The 19,968-nt window shown below is 42.7% G+C and overlaps 1 protein-coding gene across 1 annotated transcript; it reads left to right on the forward strand.

Moving 5' to 3' along the window:
- Window positions 1–2,204: 2,204 nt before the first annotated feature.
- cdk13 (cyclin-dependent kinase 13) lies at window positions 2,205–13,433 on the forward strand. Its single transcript, XM_034706043.1, has 14 exons — window positions 2,205–4,242; window positions 4,593–5,153; window positions 5,255–5,413; window positions 5,493–5,632; window positions 5,746–5,916; window positions 6,004–6,193; window positions 6,293–6,349; window positions 6,479–6,580; window positions 8,150–8,227; window positions 8,798–8,914; window positions 9,005–9,136; window positions 9,220–9,416; window positions 11,307–11,813; window positions 11,927–13,433. Exons 1-14 carry the CDS (start codon window positions 3,083–3,085, stop codon window positions 12,622–12,624), a joined length of 4,269 nt encoding a protein of 1,422 aa, XP_034561934.1. The 5' UTR covers window positions 2,205–3,082; the 3' UTR covers window positions 12,625–13,433.
- The last annotated feature ends 6,535 nt before the right edge of the window (window positions 13,434–19,968 follow it).

The following is a 19,968-nucleotide window of genomic DNA, read 5'->3' on the forward strand; positions in this document are numbered from 1 at the left end:
ACTTTATAATATAGCACATTTTCAAACACCGGCAGTTTGCCAAAGTGCTGTACAAGCTAAAAACACAATCAATAAACCCATAAAGACATAAAAAGAGATGAAAACATTATATGCAGATAAAAGCAGTAAAATATATAAATAAATCAAGATGGATAAAACCAATAAAGGTAGTAAATAAGATATTAAGAGAGTAAAACAATTAAAGGAAAATAGGATGGGATAGAAAGTAAAATGATAATAAAGGCAGTAAGAAGACAACAACACCACATAAAAGCAAGTCTGTAAAAGTGAGTTTTAAGAAGTGATTTAAAAGATTTTACAGATTCTATAAATATATACTTTGACTTAAGTAATTAAGGTGTGTACTTTGTCCACCACTGATCCCTACCTTCTTCATTATCATAATCTATCTGTTTTTCATTTCACTTGGTGTCGGGTGAATGGGAAACCTGTGTGTTTGGTGTGTTCGCAGCAGGTTTCAGTGCTTAAAGAATATCATATTCAGCCCCACTATGAGACTCATCATGACGGAAAATACAACAGCTTTTTAAAAAAAAATATAGTTCATTAAGTGTGAACATTTACAGAATCTAATTGTACTTTTTTTGCACTAAAACAAAGGGAAACATTTGGTGGTTTCATTATTTCCCATCGGCAATTGCACTGCTAAATAGAATGCCATTGTAATGTGTCCGGTGTGTTTATATGTGTCCGGGGTGTTTATATGTGTCCGGTGTGCATATATGTGTCCTGTGTGTTCATATGTGTTCAGTGTGTTTATATGTGTCCAGTGTGTTCATATGTGTCCGGTGTGTTCATATGTGTCCTGTGTGTTCATATGTGTTCAGTGTGTTTATATGTGTCCGGTGCGCATATATTTGTCCTGTGTGTTCATATGTCTTTGGTGTGTTTATATGTGTCCAGTGTGTTCATATGTGTCTGGTGTGTTTATATGTGTCCAGTGTGTTCATAGGTGTCTGGTGTTTTTATATGTGTACAGTGTGTACATATGTGTTCGGTGTGTTTATATGTGTCCAGTGTGTTCATATGTGTCTGGTGTGTTTATATGTGTCCGGTGTGTTCATATGTGTTCGGGGTGTTTATATGTGTCCAGTGTGTTTATATGTGTCCGGTGTGTTTATATTTGTCCAGTGTGTTTATATGTGTCCAGTGTGTTCATATTTGTACGGTGTGTTTATATGTGTCCGGTGTGTTCATATGTGTTCGGGCTGTTTATATGTGTCCAGTGTGTTCATATGTGTCCGGTGTGTTTATATGTGTCCGGTGTGTTTATATGTGTCCAGTGTGTTCATATGTGTCCGGTGTGTTTATATGTGTCCGGTGTGTTTATATGTGTCCAGTGTGTTCATATGTATTCGGTGTGTTTATATGTGTCCGGTGTGCATATATTTGTCCTGTGTGTTCATATGTGTTTGGTGTGTTTATATGTGTCCAGTGTGTTCATATGTGTTCGGGGTGTTTATATGTGTCCAGTGTGTTCATATGTCCGGTGTGTTTATATGTGTCCGGTGTGTTCATATGTGTTCGGGTTGTTTATATGTGTCCAGTGTGTTCATATGTGTCCGGTGTGTTTATATTTGTCCAGTGTGTTTATATGTGTCCGGTGTGTTCATATTTGTACGGTGTGTTTATATGTGTCCGGTGTGTTCATATGTGTTCGGGTTGTTTATATGTGTCCAGTGTGTTCATATGTGTCCGGTGTGTTTATATTTGTCCAGTGTGTTTATATGTGTCCAGTGTGTTCATATTTGTACGGTGTGTTTATATGTGTCCAGTGTGTTCATAAGTGTCCGATCTATCTATCTATCTATTTATAGGTTATTATGTTGTGATTTTACTGGTCCGGCCCACTTCAGATCAACTTGGGGAGTATGTGGCCCAAGAGCTTAAATGAGTATGATACTCCTGATTTAAATGGTTATTGATGGAGTTAATAATGAGATTAAAAAATGTGTATTGGGATTTTTTGGGGGGGTTCTGACACTTTTGCATAATTGAATTTACCCTGGGTCAAGTGGACCCAGGAACATTATTGCTGTTCCTGAGAAACGAACATAACAGGAGAGTTTTAATTCACAAATGTGTATTACACTGTGTATGTAAATAAAGTATATCTTAACTTATTATAATGATAGGGGTTTCCCTTTGCGGTGACGTAACCGCTGATCTGGATTACGCATACGGGTCCCATTGGTCCACACCGACGCGCAGGGCCTGTAGTTTGAAAGCTGTCTGGGCCCAGACGAGGAGTAAGCCACATTGCGAACAAAGTTACAACATTTAGAAATAAAAAAGAAGGAATCATTGAGCCATTCTGTCTGGAACTACTCCCACTCCTCTTGGACCATGCGGTGGCAACAATCCGACGGGACTCGAGGAGGCAGACTTGATTTCCAGTCGCATTGTTTTATTGAATGTTGACTTGAGTTGCATTGAACTCCACGCAGTGAGAAAAGGAAGCTAGCTGGCTAATGCTAGCTGGTTAGCTAGTTAGCCGACTCGTGTGTTATTCACTTCCTTGTTGCACATTGAAGTGAGATGGAAGGAGAGAAGAAGTTTGTCAGAGGGAGACGGAGTTATTTTGTTTCACCCCAACACTAACTGGCTCATGGATCTACAGACTTCCACAAACTGCAACATTTCTGAACTGGATTTTAGATGCACAGCGGATCTGGGCCTTTGCTTTGACCATGAAATGGAATGTCTAGCTGGACTCAGTTAGCTTGTGGAGGCTAACTGGCTTAACCGACTAGCAAATGTGGAAGATGTCCGTCCAGGAGTACAATAGTTGAGTACCGACTTGCTCTATAAATGAACTATATATTGTTGATTCTGTATTACTGTCTCTGGTAACCATTGTTCTCACATCTCCAGCTAGCTAGCTAGCTAGCTTTGTAATGCTAACGTTAAGCTTCTGATTCAGCTAGCTAGCTAGGCTATTTGTGAATTTGCTAACTAGCCCCAATGTTTTGTTTCACGACACAACAACAGACACAGCTGAAGTGAAGTTTATACATTGAATATATTCTCAACGTGGCTGTAGTGTTAATTGTGTAGTTAAATGCCGAATCCAGAGGTGGTTCGGGAGGGTCGGGGACGTAGCCCCTCTGCTCAGAGGAATGCTAACAGGCAGGACAGGAGGGGGAAACCGGGGAGCGGTGCTGCTCAGAGGGACAGACCCCGGGAGAAGAGGCGCTCCTCGGCTTCTAGGAGGAAGAAACGCAGGCAGGCCAGGCAGAGAGAGCTGTGGCTTGCAGGTGCAGCAGGCGACCCTGGCAATAACCGAAAAAGCACTTTTGAAAGAGAGGCTGAACTTCAGACTTTGGTAGAATACGACGACGTGAGCTCCCAGTCGGAGCGGTTTTCAGGGAGCCCTTCTCCTAAACTTGACCCCCACGCTGACAGCCTATCAGCGGATCGACTCAGCGATGTTGACTTTGGTGAATATAATGGACCAGCAACACCAGACAGAAGCCACCCGAGAGAAAGGGAGGCTGTGTGTATTAGCAAAGACGGACAAACTAGAGGACCATCAGAGAGAAGCAAACAGGAGAAGGAGAAGGAGAAGGAGAAGGACAGGAAGAAGGAGCGCCAGAGCCGGGAGAGAGACTCCTCCAAAGCTAGGACGGGGGTCAGCCTGAGTGGGTCTAAAAACCACAGAGACACTACAAGAAGCAGTGACAGGAATGGCAAAAAGACATCTACGTCTCAGTCATCACAAACTGCAGATAAGAGGGATTCAAAGCGGCACAGAAGTAAAACGAGGTCTGACAAAGAGCCCCCATCTGCATACAGAGATGCTCCTCAGTCTTACAGAGATGACCGTGAAGAGCTCAGGGCATACAGGAGAAGTCCTGGTTTCAAAGCAGAAAGTCCCTATGGGACGTCTTATTCCTATAGCTACCAGTCACCTGGTGGTTACAACCAGCTGATATCTAGAAGAAGTCCAACTTATGGGAGCAAAAGACTCTCTCCCTCTTCCACGTATTATAGTAGGGATTCAGATGCATACGGGGCATACGGTGTGACAAAGTCTCCTAGTTCGTACTCCAGCAACAAGAGGAAGAGATCCCCTACAAGCCCGGCGAACTGGCGCAGGTCTCCAAGTTATGGGCGACACAGTCCGTTCGAACAAGGCGAGTTTGGTGCCAGTCCATACGGGAACCGAAGGAGATCAAGAAGTCCGTACAGGAAGTCCATGAGCCCGAGTCCAGATGTCAGGTGAGTCTTTACAAAGCAGTTAAGAGGATGATGTGTTGGCTGTAGTGTATTTATAGGCTGTATATGCACAGTTGTGTATAATAACAGAGCTGGGCATCAGATTTTATTTGGGTGAATGATTGAAAAGTTGTTAGTTGCTCAAATTATTCGGGCTTCTGTGACCAGACTGTCTTAGACCAGCATGTCAGATGCATGTGCAATGTGTGGGATAACTCAATTTGTATGTTACTATCTCCGGCCCAGCATTTTTACATACCCACTACATGTTTTTATCTCATGCAAAGCAGTGAACAACTGTCACTTGAAGTTCATGAAGCTAATAGAGTTTAAAAATGTCTTCTTGCTTTCAGGCGATCTGCTAGGTCACGCAGCAGAAGTCCGTATTCATCCACAAGGCACTCACGTTCCCGCAGCCGCCATCGCCACTCCCGCTCCCGCAGTCGCCCCTCCAGCCTCTCCCCCAGCACCCTCACCTTCAAAACCAGCCTCGCTGCCGAGCTCAGCAAGCAGAAAAAGGTCAAAGCAGCAGAAGCGGCCGCCAAGGCCAAGAACTCCAGCAACACTTCTACTCCAACCAAGGGTTCCTCATCCGCTCCCCAGCCCAGCCCCAAGTCCAATCACTCATCCAGAAAGGGCCGTCCTCCATCCCCACCACTACAGCCGGAGAAGGGTCCCAGGACTCCCACGTCGAGTCAGCCTCAGTCCCCCTCCACCAAGAGAGCATCGGAGCACCAGACCAGCAGAGACAGAGACCCGAAGGGGAAAGATGACTCAGTGCATCGTGACAAAAGGAAAGCACTAACTTCTGGACAGAGCAAAGACAAGGAAAGAGCCAGTGTCCCCCTCCTCTCTGCTCTGTCCTCGCTACCACTGCCTCAGACAGTTCTTGAGCACATGGACAAAGGAAACAGGTATGGGTGCGTTGTTGTGCAGCATACAATGATTCATATTTCTCCTTAATTACACAGACTTACTCACTTTCTTTCTTTGTTCTATGTTTCTCGTCTGTTAGCTTGAAGGACGGTTTGCTCTCAGGAAAGAAGAAGGCAGAGAGAAAGGCTCGTCAGCTTCTTACGGACCTGCCTCTGCCGCCCGAACTTCCTGGCGGCACGTCTTCCCCTCGCAGCCCGCCAGAGGACAAGAAGTCTGGAACAATTCGTAGACGGCCAAAGTATGTTCATGCCCATTTTGCATCTTCATTCCTGTAGATCTACTTTGTATTCACTGAAATGTTGTCTTTTAATCAACAGGATCTGCGGCCCAAGATACGGTGAGATTAAGGAAACTGAGATCGATTGGGGAAAACGCTGTGTCGACAAGTTTGAGATCATTGGAATCACTGGAGAGGGAACCTACGGTCAAGTGTACAAAGCTAAAGACAAAGACACAGGTGAGTGATAATCCAAATAAACACAGATCTCTTCTCAGTGTTGTTTCAAGGTGAAATAGAGTTTTACCCGCTCATGGTTCAGTCTTAAAACGCAGTTGTTTCTTCTTTCACAGCTGAGATGGTGGCTTTGAAGAAGGTCCGACTGGACAATGAAAAAGAGGGCTTCCCAATCACCGCGATCAGAGAGATCAAGATTCTGCGACAGCTCAACCACAAGAGCATCATAAACATGAAGGAGATCGTCACAGACAAGGAGGACGCTTTAGATTTCAAGAATGATAAAGGTACGGTCTGTTCCTCTCTCTTAAAATCCATCACACATCATCTACCTCTGTGTACCCATGACTGAACCTGTGTTCCCTTTGGCTCAGGTGCTTTCTACCTGGTATTTGAATACATGGACCACGATCTCATGGGTTTGCTTGAATCCGGCTTGGTCCATTTTAACGAGAGCCACATCAAGTCTTTCATGCGGCAGCTGCTGGAGGGCCTGGATTACTGCCACAAGAAGAACTTCCTGCACAGAGACATCAAGTGTTCCAATATTCTTCTCAATAACAAGTAAGTCCTCCTTCTTTTTTTTCAAACTCAACCAAGTGAAAGGGTTTCAAGTTCTGTTGCATAATCCCACGTTTTGTTCTCTTCCCCCTTCCTAATCAGAGGTCAAATAAAGCTCGCAGACTTTGGTCTGGCTCGGCTGTATAACTCTGAAGAGAGGTGAGGCTCCTGTGGTCCTATAGATACACACCACGTGTTCATCTGTACATTTTTTTCACTTTTCTCTGTTTTTGAGTACTTCTCTCAAGACTAAACTCTTTACCATCTTGTCCCGTTCTTGAATTTCAGTCGTCCCTACACAAATAAAGTGATTACACTATGGTACCGTCCCCCAGAGCTGCTTCTGGGAGAAGAGAGGTACACGCCGGCTATCGATGTGTGGAGCTGCGGGTAAGAACAGGACTGAGTTTATAAAAGGTTTCTTACTTATACGACGGCAAATGAGGGTAAATTTAGGCAAAACTTGAACTAAGCAGTTGATAAGTTAAAGAAGGCACTCGGGTGTTTCATAGAAAACCATTTTTTTTGTTGTTTTGAGGCTTTTACATCTTTATTGACAGAGAGAGAGGACAGTGGATAGTGTAGGACAGTAGGAGAGAGTTGGGGGTATAACATGCAGGAAGGAAGCCGCAGGCTGGATTCAAACCCGGGCCGCCCGCTACATGGGCGCACAACTTAACCATTAGGCCAAGTCTGTGCCCAAAACCACATTTTGAAGAGCTTTTGTTTTATTTAAATGATCATTTATTTTATTTAAATAATAATCTTTTATTTTGAAATTCTGACAGAAATCTTGGAACTCCTAGGAGTTCTATCACAAACACGTCGATTTAAAATCCAAAGAACTTTTAGGGATATGAAGTGATAAGCAATGATATTATCAGTTCTACTTATTGATTTAATTCTTTATCAATTTGTGCAATTTGTTCTCCACAGCCTGCTTGCTTATGTAAACATAGAACAGAACATACATACCATCACTGCTCTGCTGAGACGAGGGAGCACTTATTGACCGGCGTTTCGGTCTAAAAGTTGACCCTGTTAAATGCCAACTTTCACCCAAATCCATCTTTGATTGTTTTAGCTACAACAGCTATTAACACCTTCTAGCAAGCGCCTTTAAGTTTTCATAAAGTATCTTATGAGTATAATTTGTCGTTTTATTGAAAAACCACAAACTGGGATGCATTGGCGATGACTCTTTGAACTTCAACCAACAGATGTTTTAACTGAAACCCACTGATGCATGCGGCTGAATGTCGCCACATAAAAGGGTCACTCTCAAAACCGAAACACCGGCGGCGTTGGGCGGAGAACACATGCTACTCCTGATATTTCCGTTTCCACCCTTGCTTGAAATCTCACTGCCACTGACATAGCTCGTGCTCTGTTAGCATCATTTAGCGTAAGATTAATCCACACTTTGGACCACTTGTGTCTCCTGTCCGTCATTATTACCTCCCCAACTCCTTAGTTGTCGTTCATGTGACTGCCTCTTGTGATGACGTCATTGTTTTGCAAGGCATGTGGTAATAAGTGGAAGCATGAAGGCAAATGATGCAGATTGCTTGAGTTTAGTTGGAACCGGTTTTTGATTCCCATCCCTTTTTAAATATATATATTTGTATTTTTGTAACTTTAACACTCTGAATATTCAGAATATCAAGAATTCATCGTATTTTCCCTTAAATTAAGACCATTGACCTCATGAAACATCCAATATTTCTGTCCCAAATGTATCATTTTTAAACCTCAGAGAATATATTTGCATTTTATTTAAATTTACCACTTTACCTTTTTTTATCACAATTTACTTAAATGTTGTTTTTCTTGCAAGTTTTTGGCTTTACAATCTCAGTATCTGAAATTTTTTATAACCAGAAATGTTCTAAATATGTGAGCTCACACTTGATTATTTGAAATTGAATTCTAATATACACCTTTTTAATATTTTTACAGATGCATTCTGGGAGAACTCTTCACAAAGAAACCAATTTTTCAAGCTAACCAGGAGCTCGCCCAGTTAGAGCTCATAAGGTGAGGTTTTATCAAATCCTTCAAAACCTCTTCCTACAACTTGATCTCCTTTGAACTCTCGCCTGGTGCCCACATCGTGGTTCGCCCCCCAAACCAGAGTCAAACAGTTTCCTGAGACCAACAACAGGAAGAGAAAGTCGAGCACAGTTTTTCCACTGTTTGTTTCAGCAGGACGTAATACGACAAAGCCACAAACCGTGTTTTGATTAACAGGCCTCACTTGTTTTGTCATCACTGCCCTTGTTGGAGGAAGTGTGAAGGTGGTTATTAATTCAGTGGAACCGCTCGCCTCTGCTGCGGGGAACTCTTAAATAAGTCTGTATACATTTCTGCTGAGAGGGTCCTGCAGATCAACTTTAGAGGAAGCTTTCCTAATTTACTTTTACGTCTTGTAGAACAACAAGACGATAAAGTTCAAATCAGAGTTAACGTGATTCACTTTCATCCAAACAAGTCAGGCAGGTTCTCTGGGTGTTGTCAGAAGGCATCATGGGATGTGAAGGAGGTCATTACTGCTTATTAAATGTATAATTTGTTGCTCCGCCTGATCAAAATGAGTTTGTATTTCAGCCGAATATGTGGCAGCCCCTGTCCTGCTGTGTGGCCGGATGTGATCAAACTTCCCTTCTTCAACACCATGAAACCAAAGAAACAGTACAGGCGGCGGTTACGAGAGGAGTACGCTTTGTAAGTCACTTTTTACATTTCTAATAACATATTTAAAGATTGGCCCTCTTGTGGTGCTTTATAATGAAATCTTCTTCTGTTGTGGTCCAGCATCCCTCCGTCTGCCCTCGACTTGTTCGACCACATGCTAAACTTGGACCCCAGCAAACGCTGCACAGCTGAACAAGCGCTAGGCAGTGAGTTCCTGAAGGACGTGGACCCAGACAAGATGCCCCCACCAGAGTAGGTTTCACTACATGTTGCTCCAGCGTGTGTCTCCCGCAGTTTACAAGCAGGATTATTAATGACTCCTCTTATCTCTGCAGTCTCCCGCTGTGGCAGGATTGTCACGAGCTGTGGAGTAAGAAACGCCGGCGACAGAAGCAGGTACCCGAGGAGCTGGCGGCCCCCAAGGCCCCTCGTAAAGAGCTGGGTCTTGACGACAGCCGCAGTAACACCCCGCAGGGCTTCCCTGCTGCAGGAGGTGTCAAAGCTCAGAATGCTGCAGCTTCTGCTCTGCTGGGTGAGATCAGCTACTGTTTATATTCATATGGGTTTATCATTAGCTTGTTTGTCACTGGAAGAGCTTTGAATTACACTTCCTTTAAGAAAGGGGATGAGGGGTTTTCAGCATTAGCCTCTTGCAGGAACTGCTTGTAAGGATAATTTGAAATTCACATGTGGTGGGTGTACTCGCCAATGGCCAAATTCCACCAGATCCGTCTCCAATCCGTCATGGCCCTGGATCTGATAGTTTTCTATTCTAGTCAATCTGTTGACTCCCACTGGATCCGCTCCGCTGCGTTCCGGCTGCTCTCTGATCCAGCAGGTTGGATCGCAACAGATGAGATACACAGGAATTTGGAATTTATTTATTATAGGATGGTCCCTTGAGATGCAGCATCTTCTTTTCAAGGGGGTCCCAACAAAACACAAAGCAAATAATACACACAAAACAGTAAATCACAACAAACACTGACAGCTCTCCCTCACCCTTACTCACTCCCAGCATCCCATCACTAAACAAAACCTTGAAAATAGACCGCATCAACAAAACAAAAAGGCATCAAAAAAGCACATTAACATACTTCAAAAACAGGAACAGCTTGTTCTTAAATGATAAAACAAATTTGATTTAAAGCAGTGGATGGAGGTGATGGATTTAAGAGAAGGGGGTAGATTATTCCAATCGGATGGGGCTTTGTATTTGAATGACCTGTGACCAATGTCTTTATGGATTCTGTGGACAATGAAGAAGGGATGCTGCATATGTATGAGGGAATATGAAGATGAATGTTGAACCAGGAACTCTTTTAGATAGGGCAGACAGTTGATATGAACACATTTAAAAATAAACTGAAGCCAGTGAAATTGTCTTCTTGTTTTAGGCTGAAGCCAATTAAGTGCTTCAAACATGAGGCAATGGTGTGTTCTGTATGGACACTGTAAAACAAAACGACAGAGAGAATTAAAAACGGTGTTGAGAGGCTTAAGGAGAGTGTCTGATGTGCACTGATAGACAACATCAGCATAGTCCAAGATGAGTACTATTATTTGAGATTATTTTCCTTACCTGAAATGAGAAACAGTTAACTGAGCTATACAAGGTGCCAAGACAGAGAGCTAGATATTTAAACATACTTGCTTGCTCTAGAGGAGATCCAGAGGACTTCTCTTTTTGCCGGATGCCGGAGCACGATGCATCGGTACAGAGCAGATCGAGCGGGACAGGAAGTCAGGCACCAAAACAAAATGAAAACATCCGGTAAAGTTTCAGAATAAAACCCTCCGTGTTATCTGAGATCATTTTTAACTTAACTATGACAACAAATCGTCATGATGAGCGGAGCCAGACCTGGAGTCAACAGGTCAGAGGTTTTCAGAGGACCATAAAGACAACATGGATGAGGAGGAGAATCCTTGATTCAGTCATTGCCTTGGAAAAAACCTCGGTCACATAACTCCAGTTGTCCGGCGGTCCTGCTCCGTGCAGCGCTCCGAAAATGCAACCGGTGGGTGTTGACAGATGAGGGAGCATGGAGCCGGACTGCAGCGGATCGGACCAGGATCTGGTGGTAGTCCCATGTAAGCCCTCACAAGCAGAACTCATGGGCTACGCCTGAATATACAAAAAGTATCCACGATACAAATATAACAACTGTGTGCAACTGTGGGGAATGAAAATGCAACAAAGGAGGAAGAAGAAAAAGATAAAACCACAAATATGAAGTTATTGGGTCAGTCATTTCTGTAATCTGAAATGGATCTGATTTAACTGATGCAGACATTTCATAACCAATGCATCATTCCAAAGTTGCATCCATGCAAAGCCCCTCTCTCTGCAGAGAAGCAAACCGGTTTATCTTCCCATCCCTCCCATACTCAGCTTCATTTTCTTCTCGTCTTCTCACAGATGCAAAGGGTCCAAACTCCCAGCTAACCCAGGAGCAGCTCGCCGTTCTGCTCAACTTCCTCGGCCAGCCAAAGAGCGCCGTCAACACAGCCCAGTTTGTCCAGTCCATGAGCACGAAGGTCAACCAGGAAACGTTACAGCAGCTCTCCAAAGCTCTCGCTCCCTCTGACCCCGCTGAGCCTCCTCCTCCTCCTCAACCTACGCCCACCAAACCTCCGCAGCCCGCCGCTCCTGCAGGAGTGCCCCGGACGCCCCCGATGCCCAAACCTCCTTCGCCGCCTGCGTCGGCGCCTTCAGGTATTCCAGAAGGAGAGGCCGCAGCGGCGACGCAGACGGCCATGACGATGCTGCTAGCTCAGCTGCTTCAGGCTCAGCAGGCTCCGAGGCAGGAAGCGGGTGACGGTGGAGATGCAGCGGAGAGCGCCAACCCTGCGGGTGGAGCAGCAGCAGGACAGCTTCTACCTCCTGATGTCAAACAGCCTCCTGAGCCCAGCCCGGTCTCTCCAGGTGACCCACCTTTAGTTCTGTGATAGATCTGAGCATGAAAACAAAATACAGTCAATAAAACACGATGATCTACAGACTCAAATTCATTTCTAACATCCTGATCTGTCTTTCAGTTTCTGAAGTTGGAGTTTCCATCCTGCCTCCAGACCAGAGACCTCCTGAGCCTCCAGAGCCACCTCCACATGCAGACCTGGACTACCGTCAGCCTCCACCTGAACCCAAGACTGGCCATGCCCCTCCTATCGCTTCTGCAGGTGGAGGCGACGGAGGGAGACCCCCAGAGCCAGACTATCCACCCCTCCCTACAGCAGAGGGGCCAGGATATGGGGGAGACTACAACCACCCTCCTCCCCCTCCATTCACCCCTGCAGGATTTGGGGAAGGCTACATGGGTCACATGTTAGGCGGAGGTCTGCCTCCTCACGCTCTCAGAGAAGTCTTCAGTGGACCTGGACAGGCCACCGGTTCTTCTTCTGCAGCGGGTGTTCTAGCTCAAGCTCATCCAGACGCCTTCCCTCCGGGCGCAGGAGCCACTGGACCCAGCAGCATGATGTTCGCGGGGGACAAAGACCACCGCTTTAAGTACAATCACAGCCCGCTACCTGTGGAGGGACAGCCCAACCCCAGCGCTATCCACTTGTACAACCACGCCATGGCCAGGAAGGACGGCGGACCTCCTCCCCCACCCATCCCTGCACCGGGACAAGCCTGGGGCTCCCCTTCCCAAGTCGGGGCTCCACCACTTCCCCTCGGCTTCGTCCCACATGTGAACTCGACAGCAACAATCAGAGGACGAGGCCTGCCGTTTTGAGAGACGTGAAAATATGAAAGCGAACGTTAAAGGCCGGAGCGCTCAGATTTGAGCCTGGAGCCTCTCAGGCCGGACCAGACAGATCTGCAGATGCACACTCGGTTTGTAATAACTTAAATCTGTGTCAGGCAGTGTGTTCCTCCTCAGTCTGGAATGTGGAGTATGTCGCAGAAGGAAAAAACACCGGAGGAGCTTTTCTTGCTCATACCATTTTCATATTTTTTTGTAATCTATTCTGCTGTCTTTTAAATTAAACTTTTACCTTTTTTGAGTGTACATTTATCAGGCCAGGTACATTTTAAAATCTCTACCTTAGCCTTTCTGTAACTGCTCCAGGGCAGTCTAGTATTAATGTTTTGCACTACTGACTGAAGTAGGCGGAAACTATTTTAGCTATGAGAGGAAATGGATGATGTGCTTTATCTGCACAATTAGAAATATGACCAGTAATGTAGTGTCCTCGTTTTTTATGGCCATGATTATGTTGAAACAATAATGGCTCACTTGATTGGGTTGATGGCTTGGGTATCAGCACAGGGAGCTGTTGGAGGGAAAAAAGACTGTTAGTTCCACGGAGAGACTGGTAGCACTTGGATGACTGCGGTAGATGATGTGATGGAGAAAATGGAGGCTGTCTTCACTTTAAATTCCACACGCCTTTTTGCCGGTAGGTGTTGTAAAATCATGAGCAGAACAAAAAGTAACCCAAGTTCAAAAAGGAAACGGTCTGTTTTTTTTGTACTAAAATGATTTTGTCCCCCTTCCTCCTCCCTTTGGCAAATGTTTATTAAAGAAATGCCAACAATGTATTCCTGTCTGGTTAATGCAGCAGCGGTTGTTGAAGCTCTCACAGTGACAGTGGTGACGGTAAGATGTTCCTGTTGATATCCACGCACTATGATTTATCCCTACCCATCATTTTGTCCAAAAAACAAAACCTAAACATTGTACCTTTTAAAAAAAAAAATAATAATAATAATAAAAAAAAAAATAAGATAAAAAAAAAAAATACACACTGTACCTTTAAATACTACACTGTACCATGTAAATCTACACATTGTACCTTTAAAAAAAATAAAAATAAAAATTCACTACCTTGAAATACAGGCTACCTTTTAATATTACACTGTACCTTTAAATACAACACTGCATATTTAAATACTACACACTGTTCCTTTAAATACTACACAATGTACCCTTTAATACTACACACTGTACCTTTTAATACTACACACTGTACCTTTAAATACTGCACTGTCCCTTTAAATACTATACACTACTTCTAAATACAACACACTGTTCCTTTAAATACTACACTACCATTAAATACTACACACCATCATTTAATACTACACACTGTTCCTTTAAATACCACACACATTTCCCTTTAGATACTACATACTGTTCCTTTAATTACTACACACTGTTCCTTTAAATACTACATACATTTCCCTTTAGATACTACATACTGTTCCTTTAATTACTACACACTGTTCCTTTAAATACTACATACTACTTTAAAATACCACACACTGTTCCTTTAAATATTACTCTGTACCATTAAATACTACACACTTCACCTTTTTAAACTACACACTGCATCTTTAAATACTGCACACTGTTCCTTTAAATACGACACTGTACCATTAAATACCACAGACTACCTTTAAATACTGCACCATGTCCCTTTAAATACTAATGCTCCAACCTGCTGAGGACTCTTATATAACTCTCTTCGGTTCACCTTGCTCACCTGGTTTTGCTCTCTCTCTCTCAGCCTTTAAATAATGGAATATATACAGTATAATATATACCTCAATGTCTCGGTTCGGTGGGGCACTTGATGGAAATAACATCTTTATTAGCATATAGTAGAAAAGCCCGACCTGCTGTGAAATGCATTACTTTGCATTAATTGTGACCGGTGTATATATGAGGGGTAAAGTTTAGTTAGCTTGTGGTTATGCTAAATGTAATCCTGACAGGTTGAGACAACACCCCAGTCATTGAATTGTGTAACCACTGGTTATCTATACATTAGGTATTATTTTGCTACTAACTTTTAATGGTTAGTAACACTACTATGACAGTGGTGCTCTTATCAGACTGCTTATGGGTTGAATCAACATTAAACTTAACATTCTTATTCATGTTAATGTCTAAAAATGATCCTCTTTTACAGGTATGAACCACAAACTTCACATTTTTTAATGGGAAAAATCAAACAGTGTTTTCCTGTTGGAATTCTTTACAGATGCATAAAATAGCAACATCTGTATGAGGTCTTCTTCTTCTCACTCAACCAGTCGTGTAACCCTGCCAAAGACCGTACCATGTTTTAGTTTGTGGTGGTTCCTCCTCTGCTTTCTTTGATTTGGTCAATGACTCTTCCAATCAGCTCCTTGTGTGTTGTAACGTCCCTCACTAATTTCAGCGCTGTATCACTTCTCATCTTCTTTTCTTTGCTGGTGACTGCTCAGCCATTGTGTCACTTTTTCTATTCAGTATTAATCAACATTGTCAAGGGGTGTAGACCAATCAGAATCCAATATTTTACACAGCTAGGTGATAAGTAATAAAGCTGGGTAACAGTTAGAACTTACTCAGGCAGAGGGAGACATTTTTGTGGTCCAGAAACTACAGTCGGGGTACTTTTCGTCTGGAAACAACTTTACATTTTTACAAAGTTTCTTGGATAAAGACCGGGTCTGGAAAAAAAAAAACATATCCTCAGTGGATACACTCAAATAATAACTGGCAATTGTTTTCTGCATACAATGTAATCTGAATATTTCTACCTCAAAATTTCAGATTCAAGTATTTGTTTATGCTGTTGTGGAAACCATGTGACCTAGATCTAAAACTTTGCATATATTTAGTTTAACCACAAGCAGAGACAAAACAACAGTTACTTGTCTTCCTTTTTCTTGCTGAGTCAAAATTCCCTCTGCAGGGAGGACAGATAAACCATTATTTTATATAGTTTTATTTGTGAATTATTAACATCTAACTACTCAGAAATAAAGTGGCCATGTGAAAAATTCTATAATACTATAATGTAATGCTTGTGCAAATTGTACTATCCATTTAATATGCACATTAACAAAATTTTTCCCCACACATAAAGGAGCTTCAGAGCTCTCTAGAATACAGATTAGAAAAGGATTGGATGCTCCAAATTTCAAAGAAAGCCACCAGTATAGGAATGAAAAGCAGGCCCTTGCATTGCTCTAACCACTGGATGGCAGTGTCATGTCAAATATAATCACACTCTCACTTTCCCTGCAGTGTGCACTCATTGCAACATCTGAACACGGTCTCTGTGATACAGGTTGACATTCGGTGCTGCGACTGAGAGAAAACGTGCTCTCTTTTTGAGTTTCACTCCAGCAGACCTTAGCAGCCATGATTACATTGCTAAATCTCGACACTGTGAGCAAACACAGCATTCGTAACATGACAAGCTCTGCAAGTAAGACAGAATAATAAAATTTCAGCTGCCTCTGTAGCATGAAAAGCTTTATCTTTGGAGGAGGAGACAGGTTAGCACTGCTGACGCTCTATCCAAGAAGACAACATGGTTAAGGAGATAATGGAACACACATCAAGTGTCAGAGAGCGGACACACAGACTCACATGCTAATAAAGAAAAGCACAGGTCTGAGTTCCTTGTTTCTGTTACCCCCGAGGCGCTGGTTTAGCTTAGTCCTTAAGTTGTGCACCCCATGTACAGAGACTGCAGTCCTGTGGCGGGCATCCCAGGTTTGATGCCAACCAGTGGCTCATTGGTAATAAAGGCATAAACGCATCCTCAGGCACCCTCACTCAAGCTTTGTTCTAAATGGAAAATAGTTAATAATTGGACCATGTAGCTGCATAGCTGTCCTCCTAAGGCTTCTGTTTAATGCCAGCCTTAGTATGAGTTTTCAAGGTGTCAGAGAAGTCATCCATTTCCTTTTATTTTTTAACTTTTAACACTTCTATCAGAAAAAAAATGAATTTGAATTTTGAGATTTGAACCAAAAGCCTTCTTTAAAACTTTGGCTTTTGCCTTAATTTACCTTCTGTAACATCGCAGTTATTTAAAATACCACCACACTTAATTTGTAGTTCTCACCAGTTAAGGTTTCTGAAATTCAATCCAAACTTCAGAAGAAGGAAAGCCTCTGTCAGGAGTCTGAGTTGACAGTCTAAACCACCAAATGAACTTTTCATCTTCCAGTTCTTACTGAGGTTAGGTTAAGTTCCGTCCCAGTTCACTACTGTAAATCAAAACGATGTCCAAATTCCTGCAGAAGGAAGCCTAAACAGCAACAAAGGGCTCAGGCTGGAATCTGAACCCACAACCATCTCTTTGCGCTAACCACCACACAAATCTCTATATTTGCAGTACTTTCTTTGTATGTTTATTAGTTCTCCAGTACATTCTGGGGACTTAAAAGCACAATCCATAACCCGTCCTTTGTTGGAAGAAGCTAGAATATTCTACCTCCACAAAGAAAGGCTTGGCAAGGATTTGAACCAAGAACCATCTAGCTGTTAGGGGTTGTTGTAGCATATTCTTGAACAAAACAACAGAGTCTGGCTTGATGGTCTAAGTCTCATTTAATCATAGATAGCACTCAGTTTTTATACACTTACAATGGCGTCATCATCAACTTGACACCTTATAGCACTTACCTTTTTAAGTGTCATGCACTGCGTTGTTCAGTAGTCAGGTTTATAAGTACTGTTGAGCTTCCAAAAGATTCTGTCTTCACAGAAAGAGGTGGTGGCAAGGAGCCAAACAGCTCACAGTGACAGTACTGGCATGAGCAAATAGACTGATACCCCACTTAAAAGGCCACTGTGGGATGTCCTGAAATCCCAAATCCCTATACTGTGAACCAACAGTGAAAACCACCACACAACTATTCCCCCTCACACACATCTGTCCTCTGTTTTACCCGCCACATCCACATCAGAATTTGCCACACGTCAGGGCGCTGGTGGTGATGACAAAGTGATCATCTCGAAGGGCTTTCCGTTCTGCTAAGCTAATTCAGAACATGGATGGCAGCTAGTCTGTGATTAATTCGGCGTGGATGATGGATTGCAGAGAATTTGCGGCAGCTTCAGCAAGACTGGCAGCATCATATTTTTGTGTGACTGATTGAAACAACAGTGAGTACAATTTAAAGAGGAGATGAAAAGGAAGAGACAGGAGAAGTCTGGTAAACCACACTATTCAGACACGACACCTCTCTGCAAATGATGATAAATCTTTGTTTAAACAGCGCTATAATCCAGCTTTGAACTGAGAGAAAATCCCACTTTGCAGTTATTTCAAGCTGAGGAAAAGATACTGACGTGATAAAAGGTACTCCTACCATTCTGCACAAATTTACTTGCCTATTGACTTTCATTGTTTTTTATTAATGTTTAACTTAATGAATAAATCCAGTTTTGTCCACACATTTGCGCCACATATGCTTTACAAGGTCCTTGTCATTTAATCTGACAAGCTTAGTTTTTTCTACCTTTCGTCCCAAGTTACACTAATGAGCTGCTAGCCAAAGTATTTTGATCTGTTTTTTTAGTGCTACACAGCTCAAACTATTAGAAAACAATGTTCAACCATCACTTTAGACATACTTCCCTAAAATGTATCTCAGCATGAGATCCTCAATAGTGTTTTGTCGACTTCAGTGAATCTAACTCTTTTGCTATTTCGTCTTATTAAGGGGAAAGGTGGAACTGACTACCCAGAGCCCAAAAGAAGAAGGGGTCTGAGATAAAAACAAGGCCTACTTTAGTTTCTCTTTTTTCCGTTGAATTTATAACTGTCCTATTTCAAGTAAATTGAGCTAAATGATAACCCAATTTTCAACTCTTCATTTGGAAAAACCATTGGGTCTCTCTCTGAGCCCCCTCTCACCTCTACTAAATGTGCAAAATGGTTTAGTCCACCTCACATGAGTGACATGCCTGTAGTCAAGAGAGAAAATGCCTTGTACAAAGAGAGCACAGTTTACTAAAGTCAAATTCCTTGTGTGTTCAAGCATACTTGGCGAATAAAGCTGATTCTGATTCTGATTCTGATTCTGAAAAGTGACCAATGCAGCATTGTGCCACCCTCTAGCACAGGGGTTCCCAAACTTTTCAGCCTGTGACCCCCAAAGTATAGGTCCCAAAGACTTGCGACCACCACTGTCCCTCAAAGGGCTTCATTTAGCTGGTCTGCAGAAAATTTGTCTACCTATATGAGCATGTGTCTGTGTTTCCTGTGCCGTTATGAATTAACCTACTGCTAATAATACATTTTATTTAGAAGCGCCTTTCAGAGCACTCAAGGTCGCTTTACAGACAGATAAAAAACACAATAAATAAAAGAACACGATAAGATAAATAAAAACAACAAGCAAAGTAACACCAAGTTAGAAAATGAAGCAGTGGAAATTAATCAGGGAATGCAGTTTGAAACAGATGGGTTTTGAGTTTTGATTTGAAGAGGGGTAGTGATTCAGAGTTTCGTATGTCCGGTGGGAGTGAGTTCCAGAGTTGGGGAGCAGAGCGACTGAAAGCTCTGCTCCCCATGGTGCTGAGACGGGCAGGGGGCACAGAGAGGTGGAGGGAGGAGGAAGACCTGAGGGAGCGAGAGGGGGTGACGATGTGGAGGAGATCAGAGAGATTCGGGGGGGAGAGGTTGTGGACGGCCTTGAAAGTGTAGAGGAGGATTTTGAAATTGATTCTGAGTTTGACCGGTAGCCAGTGGAGCTGCTGGAGGATGGGGGTGATGTTACTGATACTTTTGATAATCAATTGTTCACTAAACCTTAACTTTGGAGTCATCTGGCAACAAAGAAAGGCAGAAACCTCATTACATGATTTTCTATTTTCAAGGTTTTATTTCAAGGTTTGCTACTATTTTTGTTGGTATTTTTACTATAATGGGTAAAATGTACTATTTTACTTCACTTTTACTTCACTTCACTTTGGGAACCCCTGCTCTAGAGAGCAAAATCAGGATATCAAAAAGGAAAGACAGAAAGAAAGGAGGAGAGAAAGCATGCTGAGGGAATTATTTTTTAACTAGCTTATTTTTTTTTAAAAAAGCAATTGAAAGCTAAGATAGCCAGCAAGGAATCAAGATTGGATCATAGTTGTGTTGCAAATTAATATTTCATAAAAAATGACTAGTATTACAGTATAGGTAACATCTTGTTAAAAAAAGATATTACTTCAGTAAAGAGGTAAACTGCACTCACTTTGAAGCAATATTTAGCACCACTTCCTGTCAGCTAACCTCATATATTTGATATCAACAGATTCATTACAATCAGTAAACTTATGTGGTATTAGTGC

The sequence above is a fragment of the Notolabrus celidotus genome, chromosome 17, assembly GCF_009762535.1.
Source record: "Notolabrus celidotus isolate fNotCel1 chromosome 17, fNotCel1.pri, whole genome shotgun sequence".
NCBI classification, from domain to species: domain Eukaryota; kingdom Metazoa; phylum Chordata; class Actinopteri; order Labriformes; family Labridae; genus Notolabrus; species Notolabrus celidotus.

What these genes read in the sequence shown, in the direction of transcription:
- cdk13 (XM_034706043.1), top strand. Translation starts at nt 3,083, where the DNA reads ATGCCGAATCCAGAGGTGGTTCGGGAGGGTCGGGGACGTAGCCCCTCT. An exon ending in ACAATTCGTAGACGGCCAAA is followed by an intron (nt 5,414 to 5,492) that starts GTATGTTCATGC and finishes TTTAATCAACAG; the next exon opens with GATCTGCGGCCCAAGATACG. An exon ending in GCCCAGCCCGGTCTCTCCAG is followed by an intron (nt 11,814 to 11,926) that starts GTGACCCACCTT and finishes TCTGTCTTTCAG; the next exon opens with TTTCTGAAGTTGGAGTTTCC.